Source organism: Liolophura sinensis, chromosome 7 (assembly GCF_032854445.1).
Source record: "Liolophura sinensis isolate JHLJ2023 chromosome 7, CUHK_Ljap_v2, whole genome shotgun sequence".
NCBI lineage: Eukaryota > Metazoa > Mollusca > Polyplacophora > Chitonida > Chitonidae > Liolophura > Liolophura sinensis.
In genome coordinates this window covers 30128115-30143995 of record NC_088301.1, presented here as the reverse complement: position 1 = coordinate 30143995, position 15881 = coordinate 30128115, and the positions used below count along the sequence as shown (strand labels likewise).

The 15881-nt window shown below is 44.8% G+C and overlaps 3 protein-coding genes across 3 annotated transcripts in view; 2 read left to right on the top strand and 1 right to left on the bottom strand.

Moving 5' to 3' along the window:
- LOC135470833 (multiple epidermal growth factor-like domains protein 10) overlaps positions 1-8460 on the top strand; it is a 77066-nt gene extending 68606 nt beyond the window's left edge. The window contains exons 12-13 of the mRNA XM_064749878.1: positions 5463-5553; positions 6007-8460. Of these exons, the coding sequence (XP_064605948.1) occupies positions 5463-5553; positions 6007-6292 (377 nt within the window). The 3' untranslated portion in view covers positions 6293-8460. The remainder of the gene's footprint in view (positions 1-5462; positions 5554-6006) is intronic.
- LOC135469701 (scavenger receptor class F member 1-like) lies at positions 1007-3865 on the top strand. The gene is made up of 5 exons (XM_064748263.1): positions 1007-1022; positions 1364-1507; positions 2864-3001; positions 3328-3558; positions 3606-3865. The coding sequence occupies exons 1-5, from the start codon at positions 1007-1009 to the stop codon at positions 3863-3865; spliced, it is 789 nt and encodes a 262-aa protein (XP_064604333.1).
- A 3161-nt stretch (positions 8461-11621) lies between the features above and the next one.
- On the bottom strand, positions 11622-12487 carry LOC135470832 (uncharacterized). Its single transcript, XM_064749877.1, has 2 exons — positions 12483-12487; positions 11622-12024 (listed from the first exon to the last, which is right to left on the bottom strand). The coding sequence occupies exons 1-2, from the start codon at positions 12485-12487 to the stop codon at positions 11622-11624; spliced, it is 408 nt and encodes a 135-aa protein (XP_064605947.1).
- Between the last annotated feature and the right edge of the window lie 3394 nt (positions 12488-15881).

The window sequence follows — 15881 nt, the reverse complement described above, 5'->3', positions numbered from 1 at the left end:
TTTTGCCCTGTTCTCATTGTGATGTGGCTAACGAAGATGGCTGTCAGTGTCAGACTGCAGAGAGCTTCGTGCACTTACTTTTTCTTACATGTATATTTGGTTAGAAGTAAATGTAAACATTCAAAACCTTTAATCCATCACCTTGTCACTTTGCTTGGAGTTTCTTGACTCGAAGAGTTATTAGAGAGATAATTAATGCATACTCTCAGAACGGAATAATAAGGTTTCAAGTGGTTCAGACTTGAATGCCTGTTGTTTTTGTTGTGTTGTTTTGTTTAGAGAATTCAGCCTTTAGGCTTGAGACCTGACTGAAATCATTAGAGTTAATATTACAGATTCAGTCCATTCAATCTTGCATCCTTATTGTAGGCCTATATGTTCGGATCATTATTATTTTCACCGAAATTGTGGAGCGTTTTTTGTTGTTGAGAAAATCAAACATTTATTACATTTCAGTATATTTTGGGTTAGGACCTGAAGTTGTGCACCTCGACTTTAGGAAACTTTTACTGACTTAACTTGACGGCATTGTTGGATTTTATACATAACGAAATACATATTCTTCTTCATAACTGCTGATGCCATTGAGCAGGAATTGAAACTGCAGTTGCACAAATCCTTGTAATGTTCAATTTATTCACGAGGACTTTGTTGGTTGAAAATGTTACACGTTCGTCATTGGGTAAAAATGTCATGTGACCACAAGACTCATTTTGCCCAAAAAATTCCCTGTGGAAAATAATCTATCTGAAGCAATTTTAAACGTAGATTCCGAATATGCAATTTTTGCAAAACAGGAAGTGACATCCTTAAAACAGGATGTGGGTATTTCTCTTTAACAAACGAAGGCAGAGGCACAGTCTTAAGGACCATTACTTTATCCCAAAGCAAAAAGACAAGTTTTACATAACCATAAGCTACGTCTGTTAACCGGAAGCAGGACATGCCTAAAAGAAAATCGCACTAATTTTGAAAAACGTCTGCATTTAAAAACGGCAAGGCAGAAATGGATAAAACATTTGGTAAGTATTAGACCTGGAGATAGTGAGTAAAATTTGGGTATCCTGAGTCACATGACCAGGCGACAGAGTCATTCTTTTCTGATCCCCATGTCCGATTGACTTACAATTTAGTGCAGGCAAAGAAAAAAAATACATGTGAGCAAATGAGGTTTTAGCTGATACAGCGGAAGTGAAGTCATGTGAAAGCAAAAACTATGTAAAGAGTAAAGATTCCAACTTATAGTACATTTGCAGTCTTATTTTTCTTCCCCATATTTCCTCTTATGTTGACAAATCATCAATAACAAGGTACCAGTATGTGAAATACTTCCTTAATACCAGAGATTTATTTGTATGATCAGCCTGCAGCTCGTACAAATGGGGTTCTGACTGTGAGGAGACCTGTGGTCAGTGTCATGACGGAGCTGTCTGCGATCTGGTCAGTGGCGAATGTCCCACGGGGAATCCCCGCTGTGCCACAGGACACATAGGACCTCGCTGTACACGTGAGTAGACTTTTCACTGTTGTATTTACAATTGTTCCTCGGTTAATCACCGCCGTGCCACGGGACACAGAGGCCTTTGCTATACTCGTCAGTACAATGTTCGCCACTACTTTTAAAGTATTTTTTCAAATGAAGTTGGTGTGCAAAAGCCCTATCTTAAGAGTGATACAACTTAAAGACCAATTCTACAGGTAATAACCCTGTGTTGTAATATTGCTGGTAGTTTTTTCCAAGACAGACTGTTAAGTGTTAACCTACGAACTCTCAGTACGAGCCAACAGACGTGGCGACGGAGTTGGAGGTACATATGACCAACACAGAGTTCTGACCACGGAAAACAAAAAAACAAAGCTGTATAGATGGAAAACTACAACCAGAAAGCTACAGACATTGGACGTCTTTAACCCGATCTAGACCGAGGCTATATTACAATATGGGGGGGGGGGGGGGGCAGTTGGAGAGGAGGGTATACCTCACGTGAAGCAGAAAAACTAGCAATATATGGAAGCTGTGGTAAATAACTAAACCTTGAACAGCTGCGCAAGACAAAACTTTATTGTAAACATGCGTTCATATTGAACAGTTGATCCTTACTTCCTTTCTGTAATGTAATATTTGTTCCGTGTTTAACCAGCTATATGTTCCCGCCCAATTTCCTGAGTTTTCTCACTGTAGTTCAACGTCTATGAGTATATAAAAAATGGGAACTACAGTTCTGTATCTACTGGTAGGCCGTCTTGTGATGTGTTTACACCGGCCCATATACGAATTTTTCTTTTTTTCTTAACTTTGGTCAATTTTCGTAGGTTTCCACCTGGGTTAAAACGTTTTCACCCGGTGGAAACTTACGTGATACCAAATGCCTCGTTCTGGTCCAAAAATGGCGGAGAATGGAAAATGAAATCATTTCGACTACAGATAAAATTTAAGGGAAACTCTATAGAGAGGTCTTGTGGAATTCCATGTGACTCATCTACGCCTTTCTCCGTCATGCTGATGTTCTTACATGTTGTAGTTCATCATCATTCTGCCCACGGAAACGAGAACGAGGCTTCTTGCATCAAGCGAGTTTCCACCCAGGTGAAAACCTAAGAAAATGTTACAAAAGTTAAGAAAAAAAGGAAAATGTCGTATTTGGGCCACCGTATGTGTTAATAGGAAGTTAAGCTTCGAGGACAAATGGCAGATTGATCTTTAGCTTGATTAGAGAGTTAAATCATTAGGACGTAAGAGTGAACATAGCCGCTATAATATACCTTATGTACAAGTTAGACATTAAGTGTGTACTGGGATTAGAAAGTCATAGTTCTAAACATGTATGGACATAAAGAAATAATCTGTTTATTTTCATTTCAGCATGTGACCCTGGCACGTGGGGAAATAACTGTGTACTTACCTGTAGTGAGAACTGTGTCAAGCTCACCTGTAACGTTACCACTGGTGTCTGTGATGGAGGATGTAATTCTGGTTACACAGGGGGGCGCTGTGGGACAGGTAACATACCCAGGGTCACGGGGAAATAACTGTGTACTTACCTGTAGTGAGAACTGTGTCAAGCTCACCTGTAACGTTACCACTGGTGTCTGTGATGGAGGATGTAATTCTGGTTACACAGGGGGGCGCTGTGGGACAGGTAACATACCCAGGGTCACGGGGAAATAACTGTGTACTTACCTGTAGTGAGAACTGTGTCAAGCTCACCTGTAACGTTACCACTGGTGTATGTGATGGAGGATGTAATTCTGGTTACACAGGGGGGGCGCTGTGGGGCAGGTAACATACCCAGGGTCACGGGAAAATAACTGTGTACTTACCTGTAGTGAGAACTGTGTCAAGCTCACCTGTAACGTTACCACTGGTGTCTGTGATGGAGGATGTAATTCTGGTTACACAGGGGGGCGTTGTGGGACAGGTAACATACCCAGGGTCACGGGGAAATAACTGTGTACTTACCTGTAGTGAGAACTGTGTCAAGCTCACCTGTAACGTTACTACTGGTGTCTGTGATGGAGGATGTAATTCTGGTTACACAGGAGGGCGCTGTGGGACAGGTAACATACCCAGGGTCACGAGGAAATAACTGTGTACTTACCTGTAGTGAGAACTGTGTCAAGCTCACCTGTAACGTTACTACTGGTGTATGTGATGGAGGATGTAATTCTGGTTACACAGGAGGGCGCTGTGGGACAGGTAACATACCCAGGGTCACGGGGAAATAACTGTGCACTTACCTGTATTGAGAGCTGTGTCAAGCTCACCTGTAACGTTACTACTGGTGTATGTGATGGAGGATGTAATTCTGGTTACACAGGAGGGCGCTGTGGGACAGGTAACATACCCAGGGTCACGGGGAAATAACTGTACTTACCTATATTGAGAGCTGTGTCAAGCTCACCTGTAACGCTAGTATTTGTGTCTGTGATGGAGGATGTAATTCTGGTTACACAAGAGGGCGCTGTGGGACAGGTAACATACCCAGGGTCACGGGCAAATAACTGTACTTACCTGTATCGAGAACTGTGTCAAGCTCACCTGTAACGTTAGTATTTGTGTCTGTGATGGAGGATGTAACTCTGGTTACACAGGGGAGCGCTGTGTGGCAGGTAATATACCCAGGGTCACGGGGGAGATAACTGTGAACTTACCTGTAGTGAGAACTGCATCAGTCCCAGGTGAAATGTTACCTCTGGTACTTTGAAGCACGCCATGCCTTTCACGAAACATTCAATGAATTACACAAAACATCTTATGCTTTTCTGGAAGCACCCGTGTCTCCCACGATCCATCTCATGTCCTCCACGAAGCTCCCCATGTCTTCCGCGAAACACCCCATGTCTTCCGCGAAGCACCACGTCTTCCGCAAAGCTCCACATGTCTTCCGCGAAGCTCCACATATCTTCCGTGAAGCACCCCATGTCTTCCACAAAGCAAGCTGTCTTTCACGAAACATCCCCATGGCTTTCAGGAAGCACTCGTTTGCTTCCGCGAAGTACCCCATGTCTTCCACAAAATATCCCATGTCTTCCCAGAAACATGTCATGTCTTTCACGAAACCTGCCATGTCTTTCACGAACCACCCCTTTTCTTTCACGACGCTCCCATGTCTTCCGCGATGCACCCCATATCTTCCGAGAAGCACCTCGTTTCTTCCACGAAGCAAGTTATGTCTTCCAGAAAACACCCCATGTCTTCCGCGAATTTCCACATGTCTTCCACAAGCACCCCATTGTTTTCGCCAAGCTCCACAAGTCTTCCTGGAAGATCCACATGTCCTCAGCGAAGCTCCACATGTCTTCCGCGAAGCTCCTTATGTCTACAAATACAATCACCATCAGGAAATTGATCTGTCGTGGGATGCCTTTCTTTCCACTGCAAAGATTTTCCTTCGCCGAATGCCTTATCATTTCAGTAGATCTAACACCAACTGTGCCTAGTTGTAACAGTTTCTGCTTCTTAATTGACATGATGGGCCTCCGTGACCGAGGGGGTCTATACACCAGCACGGAGCAATGGCATAGGAGCCTGTGCGGTTCCTGTGAGTTCAGGTAGAGCTCGTACTGGCTTTCTCTCCAGCCGTACGTGAGAAGGTTTGTCTGTAACCTGCGGATGGTAGTGGGTTTTCCCCGCACTCTGTCCGGTTTCCTCCTACCACAATGCTTGCCGCCTTCGTCTAAGTGACATGTTCCTGAGTACGGCGTTAAACACCAATCAAATAAATGAAATAAATAACTGAAATGAGCTAAATTATTGTCTCCAGAAGCCGATTAATATAATGTTGAATTGTAATAATACGTTAATTCTTTCATCCAACACATTTATACTTTGACCCGAAAATCTCCACATGAGATGCGTTTTGTTTATTGATAGCAACGCTAGTCTCATTCAAGGAGCTTGTGTGAAATAAGTAAAAAATACACAGACCTATTTAATGACGATTGTCTTGCTATCATTTCAGCACCAGTCATCGACTACACTGGTGTGATTATCGGCTCTGTGATGAGTGTCATTGTGGCAGCAGCTATCATTACCGCTTTGGTCCTCGTCGTGTAAGTGTCGGACGATTTTCAAGTTCCTATTTGTCATTCTGATCTGTATACAGCCACGTGAAACATCTGTCCTTCGCTCGCTTAAGTATGTCCCATCAAGGTGGAGCTCAATTCTTGTGGGTTTACAATCTAAAACATGATATTAGTGAGACCTTACCCGTGTTAAAGGACTTAAGCAGGAACATTTTATTCATTCTTAAACTCATGAACATTTTTCGCTTGTATAACGGGTTTAAGTCAAGAAAGTCTGTGGTAGAGGTCACAGGACAACGACTTCTTGGGTCAATGTCAAGTGGATATACATGTGAAGGCGTCATTTTACCGCCCAGCCAGCGAATGGTCCAGTAACATATTAAATGTGCGGTCTATAACAGATGTATACTTCGTTGTGTTGACATTTTTGGTTGCTTTTTAGCGCTATGAAATAAGCAGGAGGTACATGTATTGTTTCAGAAGAAGACGTCAGTCTGGTTCCCCAGATGGTACAGAGAGCTCAGCCAGGAACACTGGCGTCACACACGAGGTTCCCATCCCTGAGGTGCCAAATGCCGGACATGACTCCGACACGGTCACGTACTACAACACGGCGGTCGAGGAGGAGGCTCATTATGAAGCTGTCACCGAGAAGGAGTATGACAAGATCCGCTTCTCCCTGCTGGAGACGGACAAGGACACCAATTACACCAATCTGAGCTCCACTGTCTACCCAAACAAAACAGTGTCGTCAACCAAACACTGAAGAATGTATTCGTGTGTTCATAAAAATCAGGGGCAAATTCCCCTAAGCCATTTGTGACTTAAGTCAAGATTTAAATACCATTTTAAAGGCTATTGTTTGACCCCATTAATCCCAATAGTGACCACCACATTACTGTTATCAAATGTCTCAAACTTTCCGCACCAAAAAATAAACATTGTGATGAGGTTTTGAATTAAAGTTAAAAGTGGCTTTGTAAAATTGGCACCAGGATTTATTTCTTGAAATACATTTAAATGCTGTTCGAAATTTGACCAAAACCCTTGTAAATTAACATCACATCCTAAAATATATTCGGCGTGTCTGTTTTAAATATTCAGGAAGGTTGATGGTGTAATGAAATGATCAGGTCAATTCCTTACAAAACAGTTAGATAATTTTGCTCTGAGTACATGTATTATGACGTCACAATCACATTTACAAAATTGTCTTTTACCGTCATATATTGTAATATACTTGTCCAGCTTGGTCACCTTTACATGTTACTTATGCATTTCTTCATTTCCTTAATTGTCACAGAGGAGATAAAATTTACCTAGTTTCATGAAACATACTGCTGAGATACTCTGTCGCATATTAAATTGTTATATACTTGTTCAGCTCTGTTGCATGTTGAATTGTTATATACTTGTTCAGCTGTGTCAGAGATTAAATTGTTGTACACTTGTTTAGCTCTATCGCATATTGAATTGTTATATACTTGTTCAGCTTTGTCATATATTGAATTGTTATATACTTGTCCAGCTGTGTCACATATTGAATTGTTATATACCTGTTCAGCTCTTACATATTGAATTGTTATATACTTGCTCAGCTCTGTCGCATATTGAATTGTTATATACTTGTTCAGCTATGTCACGTATTAAATTGTACACGTGTTCAGCTCTGTCACATATTGAATTGTTATATACTTGTTCAGCTCTGTCGCATATTGAATTGTTATATATTTGTTCAGCTATGTCACATATTAAATTAAAGTTAGTTTGGCTCTGAGTACTTGTATATTATAACGCCACAATCACTTTTCCGAAATTGTCTTTTACCGTCATGTATTGTGATATACTTGTCCAGCTTGGTCACCTTTATATGTTACTGCATTTCTTCATTTCTTTAATTGTCACAGAGGAGATAAAATTTACCTAGTTTGATGAAATATACTACTGAGATGCATATTAAATTGTTATATACTTGCTCAGCTCTGTCGAATATTGAATTCTTGTATACTTTTTTCAGCGGTGTCACATATTAAACTGTACACTTGTTCAGCTGTGTCACATATTGAATTGTTATATACTTACTCAGCTCTGTCGCATATTAAAATGTTATATACTTGTTCAGCTATGTCACGTATTAAATTGTACACTTGTTCAGCTGTGTCACATATTGAATTGTTATATACTTGCTCAGCTCTGTCACATATTGAATTGTTACATACTTGCTCAGCTCTGTCGCATATTGAATTGTTATATATTTGTTCAGCTATGTCACATATTAAATTAAAGTTAGTTTGGCTCTGAGTATATGTATATTATAACGTCACAATCACATTTACAAAATTGTCTTTTACCGTCATATATTGTAATATACTTGTCCAACTTGGTCACCTTTACATGTTACTGCATTTCTTCATTTCTTTAATTGTCACAGAGGAGATAAAATTTACCTAGGTTAATGAAATATACTGCTGAGATGGATATTAAATTGTTATATACTTGCTCAGCTCTGTCGAATATTGAATTCTTATATACATGTTCAGCGGTGTCACAAATTAAACTGTACACTTGTTCAGCTGTGTCACATATTGAATTGTTATGTACTTGCTCAGCTCTGTCGCATATTGAATTGTTATATACTTGCTCAGCTCTGTCGAATATTGAATTCTTATATACATGTTCAGCGATGTCACGTATTAAATTGTACACTTGTTCAGCTGTGTCACATATTGAATTGTTATATACTTGCTCAGCTCTGTCGCATATTGAATTGTTATAAACTTGCTCAACTCTAACGTATATTGAATTGTTAAATACTTGTTCAGCTCTATGGCATATTGAATTTAATATACTTTTCCAGCTTTGTCACCTGTACATATTACATATGTATTTCTTCATTTCCTTAATTGTCACAGAGGAGATAAAATTTACCTAGTTTGATGAAATATTGTACCTTATGTTTTATTTATGTATTATGTATTTGGGTATGGTTTAAAGTAAAATGTTCCATATGTAATCCTGCCGTGAACTGTTGGTGAGGAATGACATTGGACAGTACACCACAGCTGTATTTGCAAAAAAGGTTAATTAACAGATTAAACCCGGCACATCAATCAAAATACTGATTCTGAAAGTTACAGAAGAGAACTGCTTCAACATCAATGAACCACATGTACATTTACACACATTTGGAATATAATTAACCTAACATGCAGGAAGCTAACTAAGTGTACTGTATGTGACGAGTCCAATGAGATATAAAATCATGAACGAGACGTCGAATATTATGGTGAACCAGTGAACAAAATAGTGCCCAGTGATATATAGTGTATATCACACTATAATACTTTGCAGTGTATGTATGCGCATGACAACTGAATTCTTCACGTCAAAAAATTAAACATTATGGCATGGCATGGCGTCAAAACTTATTTATCAGAGATGGCCGAACCAGAGCAGAAAACCGATGACTTATTTAGCATTTATTGTCTAACTACAACAGAAAAACAATGACTGATTAATCAGACATGTTCGGACTACAACAGAAAAGCAACGACTTATATATCAGAGATGGCCTAACTACAATAGAAAAACAATGCCTTGTTTATCATATATAGTGGGAATACAACAGAAAAACAACGACTTATTTGTCAGATATGGCCTGACTACAATAGAAAAAACATTGCCTTATTTATCATATATGGTCTGACTACAACAGAAAAACAATGACTTATTTATCACATATGGTCTGACTACAACAGAAAAACAATGACTTATTTATCACATATGGTCTGACTACAACAGAAAAAAACAATGACTTATTTATCAGTCATGGTCTGACTACAACATAAATCAACGACCCATTACTCACGCTTAATTGTATATACTATTAACAAAGCTGTGAAGGATATTTTATGACATCAGCGTAGCTGCAGAAAAGTTTATACAAAGAGTAAGGTGAGCGTGAGAAGTAACACGTGTGTCTGGGACAAGGCGATGTATTTACAAGTTAAATCCGTTCCAATTACCGGGTACATAGTTACCAGTAGGTCTACCAACAATATGAATATTGGTCTTTCCTCTGTGAAAATGTCGTCGAAAAATAGAAAATAAATACACATATACAGTGTACCAGTGTTTAGGGAGAAATTACCCGGTCACGCATGTTGAATATGAACAGTGTGTTAACCACCTCATGCCTAGAATAAAATCTTAACTGGGGTATAAATTGGCAATTTGACCAGATTTCATCGGTTATGTATATGACCATTGTAAACTACGACAATGTCATCACTCGATGTCGTTCTCATTTAACTCCCCTGTATATTCCTATATATTCAATGTAAATGCGGTTTGTGTAATGTGTAGTCCTTCCTATTTAAGTGATGTTATACATGTGGAATATGAACAATGCTAACCCACGTGTATGTCCTGGAAACGAAGATTTTAACCCGCCTATGAACATTATTTACATTTATTTACATGTAATTTATGTTATCTTAATGCGTGACAATTTTCAAGAGAACTGAAACTGCAGATGTGCACGGTTTGTTTTAAAGAGACGTTTGAGGCGGTGCATTCGAGTTGGAGGCAGTTCCAGAAGAGATCTACGTAGTTACCATAAGTAGCTTGTGTAAAGGCACAACGATGTAATCTGTTAAAGAAGTTATATGTTGTTTAATTTTCTGGTTCTAGTCTGGTAGGCCTATACTTTCTGTGTCAGGGAATGTCCAAATACGCGTGTTTTCCTGATTTGCTTATTTGCGATCTTCTCGTCTTCCGACGAGAACCACTATTCAAACCACTGTCAAAGGTCACTGTCAATGGTCACTGTCAAAATGGACGCACCATAGACAACAGAATTACTGAAGTAGAAAAATGTACGGGAGCTTATTTAGTGCTCAGCAATTTCATCTGATATTTGGTACGACATCTACATATACTCTGTATACTTGTTAGAAAAGCTACTTATCGAAGAGTTTTATCATGCAGCAAAGTTTGTCCATAAAGTTTTCAGAGTAAACTACATAAACTACATCCCTTGTTTATAGGGAAAATGATTTAAAAATTTAGATAACATTTTGCCGACTGAGACAAAATATAGGGAATAGGGGTTCTGGCACACCCTCCATTTGGCCACGAGATACTTCTCGGGAGTCGATGGAGTAGAGGCCGTAGCCTTGGGCCAACAGCTGGCGTTCGAAGGCAGGCAAAGAGGCCAGTAGCTCGTCCATGGGGATCTCGGAGACATCCACCTTCGCCACGAAGAGGCCAGCCGGTTCGGTTTCTGGGTATAGCTCTCGCTACTTGGCCAGGGCCTTTTTGCGGGTGTCGAACTCGATCCGAGCGACGGTCGACAGGATGGCACTCCCCTCGGTGGTTTCTCGGGTCGCGATCGTGTGGACAATGTTTGTCTGTATATGGCCACGGGTGGTGCCGTCGGGGGCCATCCCCATGCTCTCGCGCACGGCAGTGGATATCCGCGCGACGACGACCTTCGCGGCGCTGTTTTCTCCGGTCGTGCAAGAGAGGCGGCCGCCGTGGGCTACACAGTCTTCGCGGCGCAGATAGCCAAAGACGTAGACGTCGTCGACGAACGTCGGAAGCCCCGGGAGGGGGCGCAGATGTGTGCGGCCCAGGTTTGCCGGCTAGGTAGTCGACCCGGGCGATATCGGGCACAAGATTGCTCTCGTGCGTGTTCTCTACGGGAAGATGGGCAGCCACGGCCTTTTCGGACCGCAGGCCCATGGTCTGGAACGTTGCTTGTACTGCAATGTTGCTTGTATTGTAGCTCTACTTTGTTGGGTATTGCTTCGGTTGCTCGATATGTCTTGGGCTACCATCTGTCTAATTGGAAATTTGGGGCAACCCGAAAATGGTCGTGGGGTCCTCTTTTTGCTGCAACTACTTCTTCCTGCTTTGCTTTGCAACTGCTTTGCAACTACGTTGTAGATGTGCGGCTTGCGGAACCGCCTTCGGCGGAATTTGTCGGTTCTTCTCTTCCTGTTGTGCCCACAAGACTAGACGGGCCGATTGTGCTTCCGCAGGCTCTCGAACTGCTGCACTTTTCCCCTGGCAAATGGCAAGGCTATGGGGCTCTACAACAAGGTTGTGTGTTTGCTCGGCGGCGTCCTTGGCGTGTTTGGCTTCGGCTCGTACTTGCTCGGCGGCGTCCTTGGCGTGCTTGGCTTCGGCTCGCGCTTGCTCTGTGTCTTCCTTGGCGTGCTTGGCTTCGGTCGTGCTTGCTCTACGTCGTCTTTGGTGTCCAAGGCTTCGGCTCGTGCTTGCTCTGCGTCGTCCTTGGCGTGTTTGGCTTCGGCTCGTGCTTGCTCTGCATCGTGCTTGGCTTCAGCTCGTGCTTGCTCTGCGTCTTCATTGGCGTGCTTGGCTACTGCTCGTGCTTGCTCTGCGTCTTCCTTGGCGTGCTTGGCTTCGGCTCGTGCTTGCTCTGCCACATACCATGTATCCTTGGCTTGTTGCTGTGCATGTTGCGGGGTATCCCTAGCCACGTCAACAAAAGGTAGCCGAAACTGGGGCTACCATCCGCAAAAAATGCGCTATAGTATTCTGGCGTGTGCATGCTGGGTGTCCCTTGCAACTGTGTGTATGCGGGGTATCCCTTGTTGCTATGCAGCTGTGTTCTGGTGTGCGCATGCTGGGTATCCCTATGTGTGCTCCATGTGGGGGTGCATGTGGGTTGTGTATGTGGGGTATCCCTACCCACGGCAACAAAAGGTAGCCGAAACTGGGGCTACCATCCGCAAAAAATGCGCTATAGTAAGAGACTTTCGCGAGCAGACAAGGTGGGTGGCTTTATTCCACTGCAAAGATCGGCACTCGTTCAACGAATGCCTGCAGAAGAACCACATCATCGAGGCCGAGAGCGAAAAGGCAGAGGTTCGACAGAAGCTCAAGAACAATACGCATTCTAAGCTCCTGCCAATGACTGATACGCCCACCACATCTAAGATTATATATTAGACGTAGGTGCCCCTACGTATGAAGCATGGATACCGACGAGCTTATAGACGAGATTCTGGGCGCAGAGGAGGAGCCCGGCCCCAGCCAACAGCCCGGCCCCAGCCAACAGCCCGGCCCCATCCAACAGCTCGACCCCAGCCAACAAGGTGATGCACGGCAGCTCAGGGATAGGCTGGCGGCACTTGCGGTGGGTGGGCAGGTCAAGCGATATCTGGGAAAAGACGTAACAGCCGCTGAGATCGACGCCATGAGCGACGAAGACGTTGAAAGGCTGCACTCCAGGTACGAGGCTAAGCTCGGTGCGCGGATGGTTAACGGTCTCGGAGGTATGTTCTTGAGATCATATGTAAGGGCGGCCAGCTGGCTCCTACCAATCCCACCCGAGAATCGACCAATGCTCATGGCACAGCTCGCCACCGACCCATTTGTTGAACAGGCGCTTAGCAGTGCTAGCTGCTGGCTATACTACTGCTATGATAAGTACTTGGCACCGTTAACCATGGCGCTGACCACTGCTGACCACGGCTCATTTGAACACCACTGCTGTCCTAGAAATGAGCCGTATGATCCAGAGGAACATGAGTTCAACGAATCTGGAAGGCCCGAAGGAAGCGGAGGGGGTGACAGAGGATTCTACGAATGACGGCCCTGCGAAGAATCCCAAAAGAGTCGCTACGGGTCGAGCGAGTGCTGCAGCGAGAAAGGCCAAGGCTGAAAAGCTCAAGGACGAGCTTCGCGAGGCAAAGGCTGCTTTGCTTGGTATAGCTGATTCTTCTAACAAACAGCCGAAGGAACCGGATTCTACGAAGGAGGGGGGAGCCACAGATTTTGCGAAGGAACCGCATTCTACGAATGCACACCAAATCACCCGCTGGAGGGCGCCCCTAGCGTTATTAGGCGTTCACAGCCTTGCAGTGCTTGTGTTGCTACGCGCGTGGCGCAGCCGCTATAATGCACATGCACGAGGTGCAGATATTATGCCGCATGCACGAAATGCAGATATTACGCCGCATGCACGAGGTGCAGATATCACGCCGCAAGAACTGAAACTCCGTTTGAATACACGTCGCGACCCTTTCTTTATAGAGCAGCATGTCTACTCCACCAGGTGACGGAAAAGTGCTAGTCAACGCGGCCTACCACGCCGCTGTGGTCTCTCTCCTGGCTACTGGGTACGCTCGTCTCGGCCAGATGTTCCTGAAAGGAGCGCTCCCGAAGCTGGACTTAACACCCCGTGACGTCGGCATGGTCATTGCAGATGTAGGCCTGGCCATGTTTTCGAAGGACCTGCTAATTAAACAAGGGCTCCTTCCTCCCAATATAATCCAGTAGTAATAGCTTCCATTGCAATGATGACGGGCGGCGCCCTCGTAAACGCTCTGGCCTTCAGAGGGAGCAGCTATATATTTTCGATGCTAAGGAGTTCCGGTGTCGACGAAGGGCGGAGGCGCCATGACCGCGCTGTGGAGCAGCTCCAAGCCGCCCAGGAAAAATGGGCCCGAAAGCGCACTGAGCGCTTGGACTGGATCAACGATGAACTCCGCCGCCAGGGCCACGCTGTCCAAACGTTCCGGGATGTCGACGCTGCAATCCGCGAGTATTCTAGGGTCATGGGCAAATCTCTTACACGCGATGCACGCGAGGCGCTGCTAGGCTCAGAGCCACAGCTCTCCGATTTCTATGTGCCTAGTGAAGATCAAAAACACCGCGAGATGACCTTCGTCATCCTGGGGATGTGTGTGGTTGGGGGTGTGAGTTACGGAATCGCAAAACTCACCAAGTAATCCGAACTGACTGTGCCGGACTCGCCATCGAGCTCCTCGCCGTATGGCAGGCACGACCTTAGTAGTGAGGTGGTTCTGTCCACGCAAATACGCCGCGACGATTAACATATTTTTCGTCGCAAATCTGTTAGAGGGCTGCTAGAATACCTTGATGACATGGCTAGTAAGGTGTCTGCTCTCCTGGCAAATATCTACTACAGCCCTCGTGGGTACTGGAAGGGCCGCGCGGCCATCCAGAAACTTGCCACTGCGGCTAAAGTCTCCGAAGATGTGGTCCGGGCCTGGCTGAAAAAGCAGGCTATCTGGCAGATATACCTGCCTCGTCCCCGAAAAATACCGAGGCCTATGTTCGATGTTTACACGCCGAATGACATCCACCAAGCCGATCTTCTATTTCTACCACATGATCGGCGAGGCCGGAAGCTGTATAAGTACGCGCTGACAGTTGTTGATGTCGCTTCTCGCTTCAAGGCGGCGAAACCTCTGGCTACTAAAGATTCCAAAGAAGTCGCTGATGCTCTCTCTCGCATTTACAAGAGGGGGCCCCTTTGATGGCCGAAGCTTCAAGTTGACCCTGGGCGCGAGTTTATGGGTGCGGTGAGCCAACTGCTGGCCAAACACGATGTCACAGTCCGCCGAGGCCGCGTGGATATCCACCGAGACCAAGGCATAGTGGAGCGTTTCAACCGTACTCTGGCTGAGCGGCTCTTTGGACATCAGTACGCCCAGGAGATGCGCCTCCCTCCCGAACACCAGTCTACTGAATGGGTGGCTCGGCTGCCCTCTGTTGTGGCCGCTCTGAATAACGAGACAACGAGACTGATCGGTAAAAAGCCGAAAGACGCCATCAAGGTAAAAGGGGTGCCCCATAAGCCTTCCTCGACGGTTCCAGGTCGTCCAGTTGGACTTAATGAGCGGAAGATCCCCGAGGGTGTTGGCGTTCGTTATCTCTATCAGCCTGGAGAGCTGGAGGGCGGCCGCCGTCGAGCGACTGATCCTGTCTGGTGTCTAGAGATACATCGGCTTGGGCGCTCTGTCACAAAGCCTAATAAACCCGTGCTGTACTATCTAGACGATACGTCGGATGATCTGCGACGGGGATTCGTTCGTGAGGAGTTGCTTATAGTGACTCCCGATACTCAACTTCCCCCGGATGGGGTTCTACGGTAGTCCCTCGAAGTCCCATCCTGCCGTCAAGGAGGCGCATGGCCATAAGCCAAGGTGTGGACACCATCTTCGGCGATCCAGCGCTTACTATCGAAGGGGGACAGTGAGACCTTATTCAGGTGCTGCTCATAGATATGGTGGCGCTCTGATTGCAGCACCTCCATACCGTGTCGAAAGATCTTCTTCTCGAAGAGGGCCTCTTTGTACTGCTTATGGCGGATGCGCTTTTCCACAACTCCCTTTTTCACGCCCTTGGTCTTCTTAATGTTGGCTCCACCTGCCTCCAGAATGGAGTACATCTTGGGGCGCAGACCAATGTATTCGGCGATCGGCCGCCCCGCGCACTCGTCCTTCATTTTCCCCCAAGACCTTCATATTTGCTACGCTGTGAGGGGGTGGTCTTGTGGGTAATCTTAGATGTCGTAC

What these genes read in the sequence shown, in the direction of transcription:
- LOC135469701 (XM_064748263.1), top strand. An exon ending in CATAGGACCTCGCTGTACAC is followed by an intron (nt 1,508 to 2,863) that starts GTGAGTAGACTT and finishes TTTTCATTTCAG; the next exon opens with CATGTGACCCTGGCACGTGG. An exon ending in AGGAGGGCGCTGTGGGACAG is followed by an intron (nt 3,559 to 3,605) that starts GTAACATACCCA and finishes ACTTACCTGTAG; the next exon opens with TGAGAACTGTGTCAAGCTCA.